This window comes from the organism of the source record quoted next, unplaced genomic scaffold (assembly GCF_019419815.1).
Source record: "Pyrus x bretschneideri cultivar Hongxiangsu unplaced genomic scaffold, Pyrus_bretschneideri_v1 Contig34, whole genome shotgun sequence".
Taxonomy (NCBI): Eukaryota; Viridiplantae; Streptophyta; class Magnoliopsida; order Rosales; family Rosaceae; genus Pyrus; species Pyrus x bretschneideri.
The window spans coordinates 4,638,048-4,657,817 of record NW_025999657.1 but is presented as its reverse complement, the minus strand read 5'-3'; the positions used below and the strand labels follow the sequence as shown (position 1 = coordinate 4,657,817).

The window sequence follows — 19,770 nt, the reverse complement described above, 5'->3', positions numbered from 1 at the left end:
TGACTTTTCCTTGCCAAGGGCAAGTGAGCTGGTAGCAATCATATTCAGCTGCTGGGACATTCAAGGGTGTGAGCTGTGCATGGGAGCATCTGAGAAGCTTACCCATTTATTGAGGGCAATCTTTTCCTTTTTTAACAAAAGTCCAAGTGTCGCCTCTAGGATTTTTGGGATTATTTTAGGCTCCACATTATCAACTTATGAAACTCTTATGTGGTCATTTTATAGGTATGATTAATTAAGGTCAAACATTGTTAATTATAAGGATCATTATTACATTATATATTTCTAGATTCCTACATGCGGAGGTCTTTGATACCATTATAAACACATGAAAAATCTCCAAAATATAAAATCTTCAAACTAAACATAATTTCTAGAATTGAACATTACCATTATTTTTAGAATTGATGTCACATCCCGGCCTGGGAAGTGGTCCTCCCCGGGCCACAATCCCACATCACCCAAGAGAGTGATCCTTATATGTATATTCCCATCCCTACCTAGCACGAGGCCTTTTGGGAGCTCACTGGCTTCGGGTTCCGTAGGAACTCCGAAGTTAAGCGAGAAGGGGGCTACAGCAATCCCATGATGGGTGACCCACTGGGAAGTTGCTTGTGAGTTCCCAAAAACAAAACCGTGGGGGAATGGTAAGCCCAAAGCGAACAATATCGTGCTACGGTGGTGGAGCGGGCCCGGGAAGTGATCCGCCCTGGGGTGGGATGTGACAATTTGGTATCAGAGCCTAACCCTGGTCGCTTGTGTGCCGACGAGGACGTCGGGCCCCTAAGGGGGGTGGATTGTGACATCCCATATCACCCAGGGGAGTGATCCTTATATGTATATTCCCATCCTTACCTAGCATAAGGCCTTTTGGGAGCTCACTGGCTTCAGGTTCCGTAAGAACTCCGAAGTTAAGCGAGAAGGGGGCTAGAGCAATCCCATGATGGGTGACCCATTGGGAAGTTGCTCGTGAGTTCCCAAAAACAAAACCGTGAGGGAATGGTAAGCCCAAAGCGGACAATATCGTGCTACGGTGGTGGAGCGAGCCCAAGAAGTGATCCGCCCCGGACCGGGATGTGACAATTGAGAACTAACACTATCACTATTTCTAGAAATAAACACTAATTATTCTTAAAACTGAACAATGACTATTTCTTAAACTGAATGCTAGTACTATCAGTATTGTAGTTTCAGAAATAGTATTGGATATTTTGTTGTAATTTAGAAATAATGTTTATTTTGTTCCCTTCCAGAAATAGCTTGAGTTATTTTGGTTCAATTTCAGAAATGGTGTTGGATATATTTATGTAGTTCTAGAATAATGTTTATTTTGTTCACTTCCATAAATAGTGTGGGTTATTTTACAGTAGCTCAAGAAATAATGTGGATTATTTTGATTCAGTTTAATAAATAGTGTGGTTATTTTGCTGTAGTTCCAGAAATAATGTTTATTTTGTTCCCTTCCAAAAATGATATGAATTATTTTGGTTCAGTTTCATAAATAGTGTGTATTATTTTACTATAGTTCCAGAAATATTGTGGGTTATTTTACAGCAATTCCAAAAATAGTGTGGGTTATTTTGGTTTAGTTTCATAAATATGGTTATTTTGCTATAGTTCCAAAAACAATATGAGTTATTTTGTTCAGTTTCATGCATAGTGTGGTTATTTTGTTGTAGTTCCAAAATTAGTATGAGCTATTTTACAGTAATTCCATAAATAGTGTGAGTTATTTTGGTTCAGTATTAGAAATAGTGTGGTTATTTTGCTGTAGTTCCAGAAATAATGTTTATTTTGTTCCTTCCAGAAATAGTGTGAGTTATTTTGGTTTAGTTTCATAAATAGTGTGGTTATTTTGATGTAATTCCAGAAATAGTGTTTATTTTGTTCATTCCATAAATAGTTTGAGTTATTTTGGTTCAGTTTTAAAAAATAGTGTGTAATTTTACTGTAGTTTCAAAAATATGCAAGTTACCAATGCCCCCTTAGTTGATATGATTTCGTGTATTAGATTAGAGATCAATTATGTATGTATGCACAAACACAAGAAAGTCAAGAATCATAATAATTTCGATACTTATTTTATGTAAGTAAAAAAATTGTGGATGAAGAGAAAATACTTTTTGAAAGGGTAGTACATAGGAGGTTTGTACTGGTGCCCATGTTTAGATTTAGAAAATAGACCAAGGATGTCTATTTCTTGATTCACCTTTGCAAACTAAACTAGGGGGTGTTTAGTATAGTTGCTCACAGGCTCAAAAATCTTTTGATGTAATTTCAAGAAAACTTTCTACATATTTTGAACTCGCAAGCTAACTTTATTGGCAACGACCATGATGTATCAGTCGGTATTAGGTTCTTTCTGCATGGTTGACATGCGCTCGAACAAGAAAGAAATATCAATTCGAATGCTCAAGCTCTAATTTGTACACATAATTCAACATCCGTGAAAAGAAGAAACCTGTTCGTAGAAGGCATTTCTACTTGTTACATAATCGTATGTTGTATATCCGACAAAACTTAAGAAACACGTAGAGCTAAGAACGGCCACAAGCACAAGGTTAAAGGCTTGCCTGTTTAGCTTCACTTCTCATGGAGGTCCAAAAGTACCCCACAAGAGTTGTTTGTCAAGCGGCATGGGATGCATTAGATTTACTTTTCTCGTTGGCGGATACCATCGACATCTTATAAGCCTGTTGATTGCTCTATCCATTATGGTCCTTCCCATTCCTCTTCGATTATGTGCTTCTCCTCCATTGCAACATGTATTGTCAGATCAAATTCCATCAAAGTGCCAATCAACATACACTAATTCACACAGATTTCAGTGCCAACTTTTTTATCATCTCTCATCAACCAAGCAGAAAAATAAAAAACAAACAAATTTGATTCGGTTTAGTTTACTAGTGCTAAAGCTTTAAAGCACCAACCGCTAGAGGACCATTCAAAGATGAATGGAAGAGATGGAAAATATACAGAACCAAAGTCTCCAAAGCATATGTTGAAATCAAAACATGACGGCACCAAGAATTCGACTCCCATAATAGCACTTTGCCTTAATTAGTATGCTACTGCGCTTGAAAAGGTGATCTTTGCCAATGAGGCGATCAACCCATGCAATAAGAAGCACCATGGACATGTTTAGGGAAGCCAAATAACAAGGGACATAAATTCCAAAAAATCACAAACCACTCAGATCACCAAAAGCATACCATAAGATCAAAGTAAAACAATTAGTCTTTACAGAGGAAAATCAAAAGTTTTTCGAAATAGAATCAAAATAATGACTAATGACATAGACACGCACATAATAATTTAATTCAAGGGAAATGCAAGTTACACAACATAAACTCAACACAAAAACTTTACTAGACATAGATGGCAGCATCAACACTATGTTGTAACTTATACCTATCATCAATCTAATAAAATTAACAGGTAAAAGCTAAAAACCTCTGCCCGAATCCATTGGACATCTTTCACCATAAACTTAGCAGCCATATTTTGATATTCCCTTTCAAGTACAGCGTAGATGTCAGTGGCCAACGCCTCCTCAACATTCATACCACCCAAAGCAGTCAAATCAATATCTCCATCAGGCAGATAGGTTTTTAGAGGTACAACCAAATCACGACAAGGTAATTAAATGAATACTATCATTTATCATTTTCGCAAAAGCGAAAGGTCAATAGAAATAGATAAATCGCGGCAAGGTAAGTTTTAGCTCCAGACAACAAATTAATCTAAACAAACAATTTATATGCAGAATTCAAATTCACCCAAAGCCCAATTCATAAACTATACATACAAATATATGAGAAATTGGTTGTTTTGTCGCTCAATAAGCACAACAATTTGAATTAAAAAAGTCAAAACAAAGATTTATACCTTTGTTTTTTGAGATTTGTGCTCGGATCCTTGCCAATATTAGATGCATGCACATAAATATCTAAGTCTATAAGAACATGAAACAAAGAAAAGAGATGCACAGGGAGAAATAAAATGCAGAGTAACAACTTCAATCTGAACAATCGAGACGGTGAATTTTCGATCGCATCTGTTGTCCTTGCTCAGAAGATCTGCAACAGAAGCCAAAATGCATCATTTTAGATGCTAATTATGCTCAATCGAGAGACAAAAGAACAGTAGAAAGATCGCAGAGACAAAGAGAGAGAAAGAGAGTGAAAACAATTGCACTGTGGCTTTTTTCCTAATGGTGAAAACTCCAGGTCCCTTTCTCATTTTTACAGAAGGGAGACATAGCGAGAAATTTTGGGAAAGGGAGTGACAAAATCATACCGTTTTGCATGCCAGGAAGAAATGGGGGAGAAAGAGAATAGCAGAGAGACACATAAATGAAGGGAGATATTAGACGGAAGTAGGCTTTGCCATCAGGGATAAAATCGGAAAGTCAATATTTGGACCATTTTAATTAGACTGATTTAATGTTGGCCCTTGTCCTAACCATTAAATAAAGTCTATACATGGTTTTCTGTTAACATTTAAAGTTTTCAAGCGTTTTTCATTAGTTTTTAAAAAAAATTGGAACATCAAATGTGTTTAATAAAAAAAAAAAAAAGTTTTTTAAGAATAGAAAAAAAATTGATGTCAATGATAGTAGAAAAACATTGAAAAGTAGAAGCAGGGTCTATCATGCTTCTAAAAAAATATTTTTTTTTTTCAAAGCATAATAATCAATACCTATTTAATGAAATTTTCAAATGATAAGTATACCCCCATATATTTTACAAAATTAGTCATTGCCCCTACATTATTCTCTTTAACAATTATTATATCACATTAAATATCTATCATTTTTAGTAATTTAACATATTTACAGTAATTTACATAAAAGTTTACCTAACACTTAAACACTTTTTTTATTTTTTATTTTTGTTAAAAACACCTTTACAAAAAAAAAAAAAAAGCTTACCAAATACTTAACAACTTTATTTTACCGTTGTTTATTCTCACAACACACTAGAATCAACTTTTTTCAAAAAGTGCAGCAATACAAAACTAGTTCTATGTAAGTTGTTTTACCTTCAAATGCATGAATTATTTATTTCTTATATTATTTATAAGGCGTCATTTTATAAACAAACCCCTTTTGGATGTCCATGGATCTGAAATTATTTTCGTATCTATAGCTGGAGGTTGGACTTTGCTCTTGGAATCATGCTAGAAGAGGACACATATCGTGGTCAACAGTCTCAAGCTAAAAGCAAGTGATCAAATGTGCTAGAGGATAAAATTTGTTTTATCAACTAATTGCGTAATTGCCTCAAACTTTCTCTATTCTTTTAGTCTAGCTAAAAGTAATAATATATAATTATAATTAAAAAAGAAACTTCAACCATTCAACAAATTTGAATAATTAACTTAGAACTAAATATTTTGTTTTTAATTTGCCACTTAGTACTATAGTCTAATGATATTTCTTTTTACTTGTAAATAAGAGGTGTTAGGTCTAATTCTTGCCAAATGTGAATTTGAATCACATTATTGCTAACTCATTGTAAAGCTTAATCCACATCTTTTTTTTCTTAGCATAAATAATATCATTTGTTAAAAAAAAAAAATTTAATTCGAAAATAGTGGTTCATGAGTTATGAATGGATGACTTTCTCCAGCCAAACAAAGGCAGAGAATGCTGATTATTACTGTGACCAACCAAGATTAACCCACAATAGCCCTATATTTTCTGTCATCTACTTCTTTTAGAAGAAAAAAAGTACATTTACATTCTTTTTTTCTTCCTCTTAAAAAAGATACAAAGGTTGGCAAGCTACAGTTATTCATCCCTCTTAGGTCCTGAGAGGCTATAAGAAATTTTACCCTATCCATCGCCATAGTCAAACAAACTCATCAACTCGGAGTATCGAACTTGGGACCTCCCACATTTTCTATGCCTTTTTAAGGAACTGCAGTCCACTTCCTTATTGCTGAGCCACTTACTGTGGTTAAAAAAAACATTTTATATTCACAAAAATAAAATAAAAATTTTCAGCACGTGCCACACATTTAGTATAGGCAATTATTGTGACACGATTTTATTTTTCTTCGTTATAAAAAGGCAGCTAACTGATTCTTTAACCCAATAGATGTGAATAACCAAGTGGGGTCAATGATAAAGATTCATATAGTTACAATAATCTGTGGTTTATAAGAGGAAGAGAGAGCTCAAAAATATTAGTTACAATAATTTACGGAAATAAGAAGTTTCGAACCTGCGACTAGACCTAGTAATTTCTTACATGATCTGTTAACACGAAATGTAAACGACACAAAAATAACGGGTTTCGGGTCAACACGATAACTAATCGGGTCACACGATAATAACTCGTTAATAACTGATCCTTAACAAGTTTACATGAGAGTGACACGTGGGTAACCTGTTTCGACACAATAAGAAAAAAGTTATTTTAATGATTTTAATTTTTTAAACTACTAAAAAAAACTTACTATAAAATACAATAGATATAATGAATATGTATATATTGTTTATTAATTATTATTCTATATAAATTTTAAAATTTAAGTTTTATTTATTTATTTATTTTTATAGCATATTATAGGCAAAGATTGAGATTAAAAATCATAAAACACATTAAAAATAAAAATATTAAGTAATTTAAAAATACCAAACACATTAAAAAAATTATAATAATTAATTTACATGTGCGAAAAATATAAAAAAAAAAATGCAAACGCTCGTAGTCGCATTATCTATGCTTTGAGGATGGGTATATGATTGTCTGAATTTTTAAAACCATACAAACTCTCATGAATAGTATTTTTAAGGGAGTTCAAAATAAACAAAATTCATAATCATTAATGGATAAGTCTAAAATATGTGAAAGCATAATAAACATTCATAATTGCATTCTCAATGCTTAGACAATGGTTACATGGTCGTTTAGATTTTTAAAACCCTCCAAATCTCATGAATAGTGTTTTTTTATTTGAGTGAAAAATTAATAAAATTAATAATAATTATTGTAGAAGTGTGAAAAATGTAATCACTCCTAATGAAAAGTTTTACAATTTTCATGAAGGGGTCAACTTCGAAATTTAGTATGTATTTACTAATTTAGTATTATGTTTGACATTTTTTTGGGTCAAATTATGTTTTTCATTTTCATTTTTATTGATTTAAAATATATTTTTCTTAATAGGTAACGGGTCGGGTCATATTACCTGATAATATTAACTGGTTGATTTCGGATCGAGTCATATTACCCATTTACTTTAATGGGTATTACATGACACGACCCGTTAAGCTATCGGGTATGACACGCAAACAACATGAACACAAGAAACACAACCCGAATTGTGACAGCCCGTCCCGAGAAATTCTAAAAACGTAACGTGAAAAGACGATTTTGCCCCTAGTTCGATTTCTTTACGTTTTGGGTTATGTTTTCGGGTTTTGTTGGCATGTTTTGAGCCACACACATACTCCCACACACCCACACCCTTTCCCTTGCCCTGTACCCTTATCCCGAGCTCCCTTTCCCTTCCCATTTTCCATACAACGTACGGACACACCCACACACCCATCAAACCTTCACAGATCGTGGAATCCAAGCACATATTCGAGCTCGTGAGGCTCGTAGGAGTCCAACCATACCATTTTCAGGTAAGAACACCATCGTTTTCACGTTGAATCCACGATGTCCGATTTCGAGTACTGTTCATGCACACGTGATTTCTCACGTTTTAGGGAATTTCGAGCTTGTAGGTAGCTTGGTGAGGTCCCTAGGAGGCTCGGGGTGGTTCGTTTGAAGGATTTGGACGTCTGGATCACTAGTTTTGAAGTTGGCCGGAGTTGGGTTGAGTTTGCAGGTGAGATTTCGTGAATTTTAGCCCTTGAAAGTAGTATGATTGTGTTCCTCTTGTTCTAAGCTTCATTTTGGTACCAATTTTGTGAAATTTGGATGAAAAACGAAGAAGATATCGAAGTTTGAAATTTTCCCGATTTTCCGGCGCCTGCGACGGCACCGGAGGCTCGCCGAGAAGACGACGGAATATTTCGTCAAGTCTGACGGAAAATTCCTGACGCCGTTGACGGAATCTGTTAAAACTGACGGAATATCCCTACGGCGTCAGTTGACGCCGTCAGCGTGCCAGGCACGTGCCTGCGCTTGGCCGGCGCGTGAGGGCGCGTGCGGTGGTGAAAAATTATTTTAAAAATATGGGGATGTTCCTGAGGTTGAGTAGATCACGTTGGTGTATTCATACACCCCATTTGAGCATTGTATGAGAAGTTATTTCAAAAGGTTTGGTTATGTGCTTTTAAAGTGACGTTTTTGTAGTTGTTTCGCATATAGGTGATACCTATCCCGAGGACGAGCGTGGTCACTCGAGGCAAGGGGGCTACGACCCTTCCACATACCAGTGAGTGGGGTTTTGGTTTTCCGTATATACCTATATACTTATATTTTTCCCAGAAATTGATTTAAATGTTTAATAGTTATATGCCATATTTTATATTGCCGTTGGTTATGCATAATTACTTGCATTGGCATATATGTGTGTGTATTGGTGATGTGGACGCACAGGTAAGTGCCAGGTAAGTGTTATTCATGTTTATATTCAGTAGTGATTCGAGATGTTTAGAGAGCTCATAACCTGCACCCCCGGTGTTAGTGCTCCCACCCAGAGTAGGGCACAGTCTTTCACGTGATGTTCACCTCCCGCACCACACGCTCAGCTTGGATCCAAGTTAGGTGCACAGTCCTGTCGTACAGACCACTATAGGTGGTTCCGACTCGTAGGTGACCCGCGATTATTCGCCCAGCCTTCACGTGATCGTAGCACTAGAGCGTTTATATATTACACCCAGGCCTGTCGTACAGACCACTATAAGTGGTTCCGACTCGTGTGCAGGTCTAGTTATTGATATTGAGATTTAAGCTCTAGATGCAGCCGTACAGGTCACGTTAGGTGACTCCGGCTGCCAAATTATATGTTATTGATATGATTTATACCTGGGCACTTGCATTTCATTTCGAGGTTCTGGCATGGCATATTCTTGAGCATGATTGATACATATATACGTATATCTATTTTCTGGGAAGTATACAGGTTTTACGGCGAGGGGTTAGAAAGTCTTTATAAAATGGTTTTCAAAAAGCTTTATTTTTGCCCACTCACGCTTTTGTTTTGCACCCCTCCAGGTTCTAGTTGTCCAGCAGGTTTGGTGGTTTCCCAGAGGACTTTTCCGGCTTTTCTGATAGACGATCCCCAGCGTAGGGCCACCTTCGGGTGTACTGTTGTCGCGTCATTTGCATTTGGACTGCTTAGGCGTTATGCTCTGACCTAGGCGTCGCACTTACTTTGCACTTGTTATTACTTTATGTAAAATCAGTTTTTATTTATTCGTATTGCTACTGCTATTATTATTTTATTTAGCTTCCACACCGTGCACATGGTTACGTCACTTCCACATGACGGCCAGCATGCTTCGATCTCGATCGGGGTGTGTCACGAATGCTAGGTCTACCTGCGACATATGAATAGAAACTCAATACCTTTTTTTTTTAATGTGTGGTCTTACATCCCCTACCTTCACAAACTAGGGAAGTCCTAAGTTTATATATGCTTGGTCATTTTTTGACCACACCAATCCAAGACATTACGTATTTGAAAATATTATTCTTGTAAGTGTCGTTTTGCAAACATTCGAATGGCTGAGCGTAACAAAATTGGCTGGAATAGTGTAACTCCTTTAATATCTAAATTATGCTAAAGAATACAAGAATTTCAATATTAAAAGGTTAAAAAAATTAATTATGATTTATATTAAGCGCTTGCAATATTTCTTTAAAATGTTATTCTTGCCAATTCCATTTTTGAAACGACCTAAGCGGCTAAGCGTAATGAGATTGGATGGAACAACGTTTTTCCTTCGCATTTAATTTATGTTGAAGAATACATGAACATCCATATCGGAAAGGTAACATAATTCATTATGACTTTCCTCTTCAATAATTCATTATGACTTACATTGCGTGCTGTTACTTTTAATTACACCACACCAACCATATTGTGCATGACACATCCCGACCGAAATCAAGGCGTGCTGACCGTCATGCGAGGGTGACGAAACCATGTGCACAGTGCGGAAGCAAAAATAATAATATAAGTACGAATAAATAAAAACCAAACTACTAAACAATGTAGTTAACGTACAAGTGCAAGATTAAGTGTGATAAACAATATTCAGAGCACAGAAAGCCTAGTGCAGTCCAGAGGAACAAACACTAACTAAACACACCCAAAGGTGGTCCTACACTGGTGATAATCTTGCAAAGATGTCGTGGATTCCTCGTAAGCCACCAAAAGAGTAATCCAAACTAGAACCTGGAGGGGCGCAAAACAGAAAGTGTGAGTGGGCAAAAACAAAGTTTTTCAAAATCATTTCATTATCAAAAGTTCTAACCCCTCGCCGTAAAACCTGTATAGTTTCCCAGAAAATAGAATATACACATATATCGAAAACATGTTCAAAAATATGCTATGTCGAATGCCTCAACATAAAGTGTAAGTAACCTAGGTAGTGTCAATCAATGTAAATAACATGTTAGCCGGAGTCATCTAACGTGACCTGCACGGCTGAACCTAGAGCTCAAATCCACAACTCACTAACTATACCTGCACACGAGTCGAAACCACCTAAAGCGGTCTGTACGACAGGACTGGGTGTAAATAAATATGCTCAAGTGCTATGATCACGTGAAGATTGGGCGAATAATCATGGGTCACCTACGAGTCGGAACCACCTAAAGTGGTTTGTACGACAGAACTGTGCACCTAACTTGGATCCAAGATGAGCGTGTGGTGCGGGAGGTGAACATCACGTGAAAGACTGTGCCCTACTCTGGGCGGGAGCAATAACACCGGGGGTGCAAGTTATGAGCTCTCTATGCATCTCACATAACTGCTACGTCACAACCATAAACTATAACTTACTTGACACTTACCTGAGCGTCTGCAGCACCAAACATACATATATGCTACTACTCATGCATAAATAAATATGCAACCATTATGCATGGCATTTTAAAACATATAAACATTCAATTTCATTTTTTGGGAAAAACCACAAGCATATAGGTATGTACGGAAAACCAAAAGCCCACTCACTGGTATGTGGAAGGGTCGTAACCCCCAAGTCTTGAGTGACTGCGCTTATCCTCAGGATAGATCACACCTATACGCGAAACAACTATAAAAACGTCAATTTAAAGCACATAACCAAAACAAGGTAATAACTTCTCATACAATGCTCAAATGGGGTGTTTGGATACACCAACGTGATCTACTCAACCTCACGAACATCCTCATATTTTTAAAATAATTTTCCGCGACCCTATGTGTCGGTGAGTGCACGGACCTACGCGCCCCCACGTGCGGCTACGTGACAGTCACACTGACGGCGTCAGTTAACGTCGTCAAGAATATTCCGTTAAATCCTAACGGATTTCGTTAAAACTGACTGACGGCGTCAGCATATTTCGTCCAAACTGACGAAATATTCCGTCTTCTTCTCCAGCGAGTCGCTAGTCCCCGGAAACTGGAAAGTCTTTAAAACCTTCATTTCTCACTCGTTTCTTCACCATTTTCTATGAATTTTGCACCAATGGAAAGCTGGAGATGAGTAGAACAACGTTATACCTATTTGAAACCTCAAAGATCACAGGATCTCACCGGAGATATTCGAGAAAACCCGGCCAACTTCAAAACTAGTTTTCCCGACGTCCAATTTCACCCAATGAACCACCCCGAGCTTCCTAAGGATCTCACTAAGCTTCCTATAAGCTTCAAATTCCCTGAAAATCAATATTCCACGTGTGCATTAACAGTAACAAAATCGGACGCTCATGGTTCGATGTGAAATTGAAGGATTCCTTACCTAAATTTGGTATGGTTGAACTCGTATGGTCCTCACGAACACAAAGGTACTATTTTCCACTTCGATCCGTCACGTTTGCAAGGGTTTTAAGTCCCGTCCGTACAAGTGAGAAGGAGAGAGAGAGAGTTCACGATAGAGAGAGAGACACGGGGGGAAATAGGAATGGGTGTATGTGAGTGTGTGTGGTCCAGGTGTAACCAACCAAAACAACAAAACAACCACCCAAAATGAGAAATAACCACCAATGGCAAAATTGTCATTTCACAACTACAATACGAATAATTCAGAACGGGCTATCACAGTGCATGTGGCAAGATGCAAGTGGAGTGACAATTTTGCTGGTTTTGTGAAAAAATAGTTGTTGATGCCACTAAACTTCAACTTAATTACGATACTACCACTACGCTTAAACTTCAACTTACTAGTACTCCTATATGCGATGGCTAATTTTTGTTAAGAAAGGGGTAACTTTTTTTTTTTTTTAATTTTTTTGTTAAGAAGGTGCTAAATTTCTAATCTTACTTGCTCAACCATAATTTACCCAAAAATATTTTGGTGAGCTAAATTGTCTCGCCTTTAGGATGATTTATTAATTAAAGTTAAGGAAATCACTCACACACGTTTGATCGATTGATTATAAAAAATCTCCAAACAAAATATTACCTAATTATGATGTCAAAAATTCTTTATTGCACAAAAAATTTACGAGATGTGAATGGTTGGTTAATTGGTTACATTGTGTTGATCAATTGGCTATTCAAATCCCTCAAAGTGTATTCAAAATAGTAGAAAACCCAATCATAGTCTTATGACATGCTTACTTATCACAAATTGGCATGTAAGGTATACATCATTTCCATTATCAAACACCCCCTTATTACTACAGTCTAATAATACTTTTTTAGTTGCATGTGAGAAAGCTTACGTTATACTCCGTCAATTGGTTTCAAATCTCCCACCCTAAGACCCACTACAACCCTGGGCTAAAACCTATAATTCCCTTCTTTTTCCCCCCCAAAACCCAAACCAACCCATGGCCTAAACAAAACCTAAAACCTAAAATTCATCCCAGGGCAAAGTACCTGCCCAAATTTAGGCCACAAATTGGAGTGGGGCCCACAGGGTGCGAGTGAAACACATAGTTGACATGCCCAACACGCTAGATGGAAGTCGAGGCGAACCCTACCCATGTGGGTGTGTCCCCTGGCTATTAGTGGGTGTCGGTAGCCCAACGGCTACTTTTTTTAATCCAACGGTCCACGTTCATTTTTTTTCCTTTTTAGTTTTATATTTATATATTTATTGAACCCAACGACTTAGATCGAATATAATCAAATCTAACGGTAAAAAAAAGATCTAACGGTCCAAATTTAAATCTAATGCTAAAATAATTTTAAAAAAATTATTTAACTAAAAATTCACCCAAAAACTCTATAAATACGTATTTGTTCAAACATCCACACAAAACTCACGTTTCTCCTACAATTCTTCCAATTTTTCTTTCTACCATTTCTTCTCATTTCCAAATTTTTCAAGATGGCAAAAGAGCATGTTAGAGGTTGTAATTGGACCTTTGACGAAGATATTGCTTTATGTTTCGCATGGATTTCTATTAGCGAAGATGGTGCCGTCGGCATGAATCAAGATAGAAAGGTTTTGTGGGGTAAAATTGTTGATAAGTTCCATGAAAACTCTAATGCCGGTCAAAGGGAAGCTGGTGGTGTTTATGGTTGGTGGAAGATTATCAACGAAGCATGCACTTTATGGAAGAGAAGCTTGGAGAGAGCCATGGTTGACATGCATAGTGGAAGAAGCTTCTCGGAAATTGTGAGTTTCTTTGTTGATATTTTATTTGCAATGTATATAATAGTATTTTTCAACTAATTGTTTTTATGTATGTGATGCATAGGGTGACAAAGCAATGACAATTTACAAGACAAGAACTACACCAAAAAAATCAAGTTTTTAAGTTGAATCATGCTTGGAAGTCCTCAAGAATTGTTCGAGGTGGGGAACCGATGCAGACCAACAATGGGGAAGATTATTTCATAGTGAAGCCCCGCCCCCAAATGATTTCAATGAAGGTGTGAATGAAGGTGTCGAACAAATTACCCCAACTTTTTATTTTGCAAGGCCCCTGGGAAGAGATAAGCAAAAGGGAGCAAAGAGAAAAGGGAAGTCCCAAGATCCGATGAGTGGACCCATTGCTACCGGAATTGCAAAATTGAGCGAAACCTATAGTGCTCGCCAAAAAGAAGCAGTCCGAATGCATTTGCAAATGAAGGAAGAAGGGTATAGGGAGCAAGAAAGGTTCGAAATAAATTTGATGATGGAGGACCTCAACAAATACACTCCAAAGAGAAAGAATTACTTACGTGGTAAGCAAAGGGATGCCATAAGGAGTATGTTTCAAGAAGATAATTCATCTCAAGAGTATACCCCAAGTCCACCACGAACTCAATCACCAAATCAAGATGATGGATATCATTATTAAGTTTATGTCATTTATGAATTTTCGATTGTATTAAATTTAAGTGGTTTATTAATTGTCGTTTGTATTAATTATTGTTTCTATTAATCTAGATGTCTTCAATAATTATTATACTTATTATTCCACACTTTGATGTAGAATAGATGTCTTCAATAAAATTAAAATGTGTCGATTTAATGATTTTTCAATATTTATTGGAATTTAAATATTTTTAAATTAAAATATTCATAAAATTAAATTACGATAGTCTACATAATTTTTTTTTTATTTTTTAAAAAGTTAATTTAAGAAAAACATTAGCATAAGTTCATTCTTTAATAATTCCGGGCTAAAATTTTAGGCCAGAAGAGTTCGAGCAGAAAAACTGTTTCTGGGCTAAAATCTTAATTTTCTGAGTTAAATATTTTTAGGTTTTAAGCCAGAGTTGGAGATGGTCTAAATATAATGTATAAAATAGAAAATTCCATTATGAAGCAAGGAGAAAAGTGTAATCTGGGAGATAGTACGAGGGATAAGAAGGTAAAACAAGTAATGAGGAAGATGCACAAGTGTAATCAATAACTTTTGCCGTTGAAACTTTCCCAGCAGAAGCTCGTCTGACAAGTGACAGCCTTAAAAGAGAAAAACAAGAGAGAGAAGAAAGGAATCCCAACGAATGAGAGAGAGAGAGAGAGAGGAGAAGGGAGAGGATGATTTGGGTTGTGGGAACAACTGATACGTGATCCCGTACGCGCCCTTCCTGCGCTTCTCTCTCTCTCCTCCCCCCCCCTTCTTCACAAGTTGAATCATTGGCAGGCAGCATTGGTTCTGGATTACAGTCCCTTAGATATGTTGGAGAAAATGAGAATTTAGTGAAGGAGAAGAAGAAGCAGAAGCAGATATTTCTTCACCTTGGTACTCTCTCTCTCTCTTTTTTTCTCTACATTTCCAAATTGTGCAGGAAGATGTATTTTTTGGAATTTCGGTTGTCATAGATAGACGATTTGCGACATGGGATTTCTGTTGCTTGAATTATTTTGCAGTGGTTGGGTGTTGAATGAATGTGTTGTGTAAAAGTAATGACCTTTTGGGTTTTCTTTTTAATTACAGGAAACTAACAGTTTGATGCATTAATAGTAATCCTACCTTTACTTTGAAGTAGTTTGGTTGCAAAACAACTTCCATGGCCCATGTTAGTAATTATTCACAAAACCATTTCCTAGATTTCCCCAAATACCAGAAATGAAAAAAAGAACATCATATTAACTTGTCTCACAACTTAGGTTATTGTCTCATCGAGAGTGATACTTTCGTAAACTTTGTGTCTTTGTGGGGAACGAATTCCACACAAGCGTAGAAGAGAATTAGACAGGTTACGACAGTTGCAATTAGGATGATAGAGGTCTCATTAATTGGTTACTCGGCTCCAATGGATGTTTATGCACCCTTCCTTTTGTTTTACATTTTAAAACTTATTTGTCAATCACTGTGCAGCTGGCAATTTAGCCATTAATTATAATTAGTGCAATCATAATTAGTTGCGTTTGGATTGGTTACGGTGACATAATTTTTAATTGCAATAATTAGTGTTGGTCAAACTATTGAGGAGAGGAGAGTACAGGAGAGGAGAGGAGAGGGAAGGATAGGTAGTGGAGAATAGATTATCGCTAGAAAAAGTCGGTGGGGTTGAGATCATAGCAAAATAGCAAGTGAGAGAATACAACAGATATTTTGCAAACTCTTCCTTCAAACGGCAAAGAACAACGTTTTGGTTGCCAGTGTAGAAACCACTTCTTATTACTTGCAATTAGTCAAACAGAGTTTTGTACGGACTAGGCATGAAGTACGTTGTGGAAATTGGTTATAAATACTGTTATGTTCAAAGATGTAAAATCTGATTTGATGTAATTTCAGAAACAGAAAAAATGTTGATGCGGGGAGATCTTGATCTGAATTCAATGCAAGCATACGCTGGTTCTCTAGACGATGTTGTGAGGAAGACTATGCTCAGCCAGGAGATTATGTTTAAAAAACAGGTATTAGGATACTCTAAATCACAGGATAAAAGTTGAGTCATGGAACAGATCTTGTGTTTGTGTATGATTGGCTATCGTATAAAATAATTTGCATTGGGAAAACCTTGTTGTTGATGGATGTTATGTAAGGCTTGAAAAAAAAACAACATTTGTATCAATTGCACATGTGAAACTTTTGCTGCTTACTTTTGGCGGATTGGAAATTTTGGGTTTACTCAAAGTAGGCTGCACTGAATTTGCCTTACACGTGTTTAAGATGCAAATGGGGAAAAATGCAAAAACAAATAGATTCCACTCTATTTAATTTTCGCTACTGATTTCCCTCCAGGTTCATGAACTCCATCATCTATATAGGATACAGAAGACACTGATGCAGAACCTTGGCAGGATGGAGTTTGGTAGATACAATTATAGCATAGCTGGTGCTGAGTTGAATCTTTTACCTCGGAGAAATTATGGAAGAGACGAACGTATGGTAAGTGTGGTTTTATGATAAAGGGGAGTGGAAGCAGCCACAGTTTGTGCTCCCACTTGGCCCTTGTTTGTTTCGTTGCAGTGTATGTGGTATTTTCAGACTGATAGCAGTAGGTCTAAGGCAGAATATGTGGACCGAAATTTGGTCGTGCCTTTGTAACAAACTTATCAACTAATTTGGTCAAGATCTATCCTGAGGCAGAGATAAATAAAGTATCTAGTCTTTAGAGATGGGTTGATAACTAACCTAGTTTCATTTTATATTACTTGTTATTTATGGTGTTAGTGTGGTGATTTAGTGCTTGTCTTTGAAGTTTGCTTTACACAATCTATATTTCAGAACTTGTTAGAACGGTGCAAGGGTGTAGATGATAAGATTCAGCCGAGGAATCCTGAGCTTAAACTTCACACAGATCAATGCATTAGCTATATTGGTAAGAATCTCCCGAAGGATAATCATACAAGGTATCACTTGAAAGTAACTCTGGAACTTAGGTGATCTCTTTGTTGTGATAATGTCGCAGATCCAGCGGAGCTGAAGCTATCCCTGAGCATTCAAGAGGACAATAGGAAAGAGGGAGGTACTAAGAGGATTTGGTTTGATTTAGAAACTCATTCCTGCTCGCAACACATGATTGATTTAGAAGAACCGATTGAAAGGACATCAAATGAGGGCTTGGAACAGTCACCTTCTTTCAGCAGTACTGCTCCAATAACAAGCGCCAGGGGCACAGACAATTCAGAAGTTTCTGTCCTCTTTGATCTGATCATCTCGAGTAGTGTGAAGAAAAATCTATTCTTTCATGCTGCTGAGAGTAACCCTCATTTAGATGGCGGCGAGTGGAATCCTTTCAATCAAGGTATGCGTTCAGTTATTCCGTGCACAACTATTTACGTGGCATTGAGTTGTTTCTGAAGGTTCAGTCTTGTGTACATTTTAGAATTTGTGTTGGTCTCTTTTTTCAGGATTAGAAAAGCGTTCTGGTGGCATTGCAATTAACAATTCATCCACCAGGAGGCAGCATTTCGGTTCATATGAAACAGGGCTACTGGACCTTAACAAAATTCAGAATGATGATTCATCTTGTCTCTCAAATGATCATACAGTAGCCCATTTTTCAACAGCTAGCTCTTCACATTTACGCGGATTAGTTAGCAAGGTAGAGGAGGGCCCTCATTGTTATGAAACTGGGAAAAAACTAAATAATAATGGCTCAACTGAAACTTCTGAAGGGTTTCAAAAATACAATGCTGGAAACTTCAAAGTTGATGGATCGAGCATAAGTGGAATGGGCAATGTAAGCTTGGAGGCTGTGCCTAGATCGAAGATAGACCTCCAGGAAGCAGTTGGTTTCCACAGTAATGACCCCAGTAATGGAAACAATGGGTTCATCATGAAGCTCCTAAACAGTCGAAGTAGTTCGTGCACTTCTGCTAGACAAGTAAATTATGAGAACAACAAAGTAGAAGACCCTGTATTTTCATATACTGATCATTGTCGAAAAGTTGATCCAGATGGACATGGCAATATATCTTCTGCTTCATGTAAACCATGCTGCATTGGCGAAGATGATTCCAGAAGTGTAAAGACTATGCAGTCTGAAATTGAATATGGAAACTCAAATCCCTTTTCTGTTGATCAGTTTTCAGGAACACATGTAGAGTCTCAAGTTTCAGAAACCTTAATGGGTGAGCAGGACCGAAGATCTTCTGACAGCAGTGAATTAAAACACAAAGACCTCAACAAGGGAGGGGATTCAGCTGAACTGGATGTTTTGATCAGAGCAGCTGAAGCACTTGTCGGAATCTCATTGGAGAGTTCATCATGTTGTCGTGATTGCACTTACGAAGTAGGAGGTGCAAATAAGATGGAAACGAAGGAGAGTGAACAACCGCAGTGTTCTTCTGATTCTTATGAGTTACTCACACTAAATCTAATAGAGAGCACTGAAGATGACTATTGCGTGTCATTAAAGCCTTCTGAGGTGAATTACGATGACAGTAAGGAATTTGGCATTAAGTTGAGAAGGGGGAGGAGAATGAAAGATTTTCAGAGGGACATTCTTCCTGGTCTGGCATCTCTTTCCAGACACGAAATTCGTGAAGATATTAACATTATGGAGACAGTTTTAAGATCAAGAGAGTACAAAAAGCTAAGAGGCAAGGTGGCTGATTATCAGAGCTGGTGTACTCCTGTCAAAAACAAACGTTCACGACTCAGCTATGTTCCGCGGAGGAAAAGAAATTTATGAGAAGCGTAAGTTGGGAATGACAGAGATTGTGGAAGTATGATATCTATTTGTACCATTAGCTGCATATAAGCGTATTCAGGCTTTAGAATAATTTATTTACTTTCTGATTCATGTACTGATCTTATTATTAGTATTGGTAACAGGATAAGTGTTCACGCAGAAATTCAAAAATAATGATTCAGAATTTGTTGTCATTTATTGTTTTTTCTTGTGCTTGATGAGCTTACAAGAGCCAAAGAAGGTTTCTAGTGCAATTGTTTTCCCTATGAAGAGACAGGATTTTCTGATTCTTCAGGAGCACATTAGGCCGCACAATTGATGATGTAATGAACAGATTTTGGAAGAAAAGAACTTAGATGTAGACTTATGAAACATGTTTGTGCAGCTTTTGTTCGCTTTGATTTTGCGATTGTTTTGTTTGAGCTTTCAAGTTGGTCGAATTCGTAGTTGCATACTCGGCCGAAGCTTTAGCCCAACCAAATGAGTTCTACGGATACAATAATTAGCGAAAATTTTACTATGCTCGAGTGTAGGAGATGCATCAAGGTAATGAATGATTGAATGTGCAGTCAATCCAACGAATATGTATATGAAAAAAATCCCTGAACTTTGACAATA

The 19,770-nt window shown here is 37.0% G+C and overlaps 1 protein-coding gene across 3 annotated transcripts; it reads left to right on the top strand.

Moving 5' to 3' along the window:
• Positions 1-14,986: 14,986 nt before the first annotated feature.
• Positions 14,987-19,346, top strand: LOC103932984. Of its 3 annotated transcripts, none has more exons than XM_048591597.1 (6): positions 14,987-15,305; positions 16,311-16,426; positions 16,755-16,901; positions 17,241-17,334; positions 17,425-17,760; positions 17,867-19,346. In XM_048591597.1, the coding sequence occupies exons 2-6, from the start codon at positions 16,316-16,318 to the stop codon at positions 19,150-19,152; spliced, it is 1,974 nt and encodes a 657-aa protein (XP_048447554.1). In that variant the 5' UTR covers positions 14,987-15,305; positions 16,311-16,315; the 3' UTR covers positions 19,153-19,346. The 3 variants fall into 3 exon arrangements, with proteins under 3 accessions (XP_048447554.1, XP_048447553.1, XP_048447555.1); XM_048591596.1 differs by having other exon boundaries at positions 16,305-16,426; XM_048591598.1 differs by lacking the exon at positions 16,311-16,426.
• The last annotated feature ends 424 nt before the right edge of the window (positions 19,347-19,770 follow it).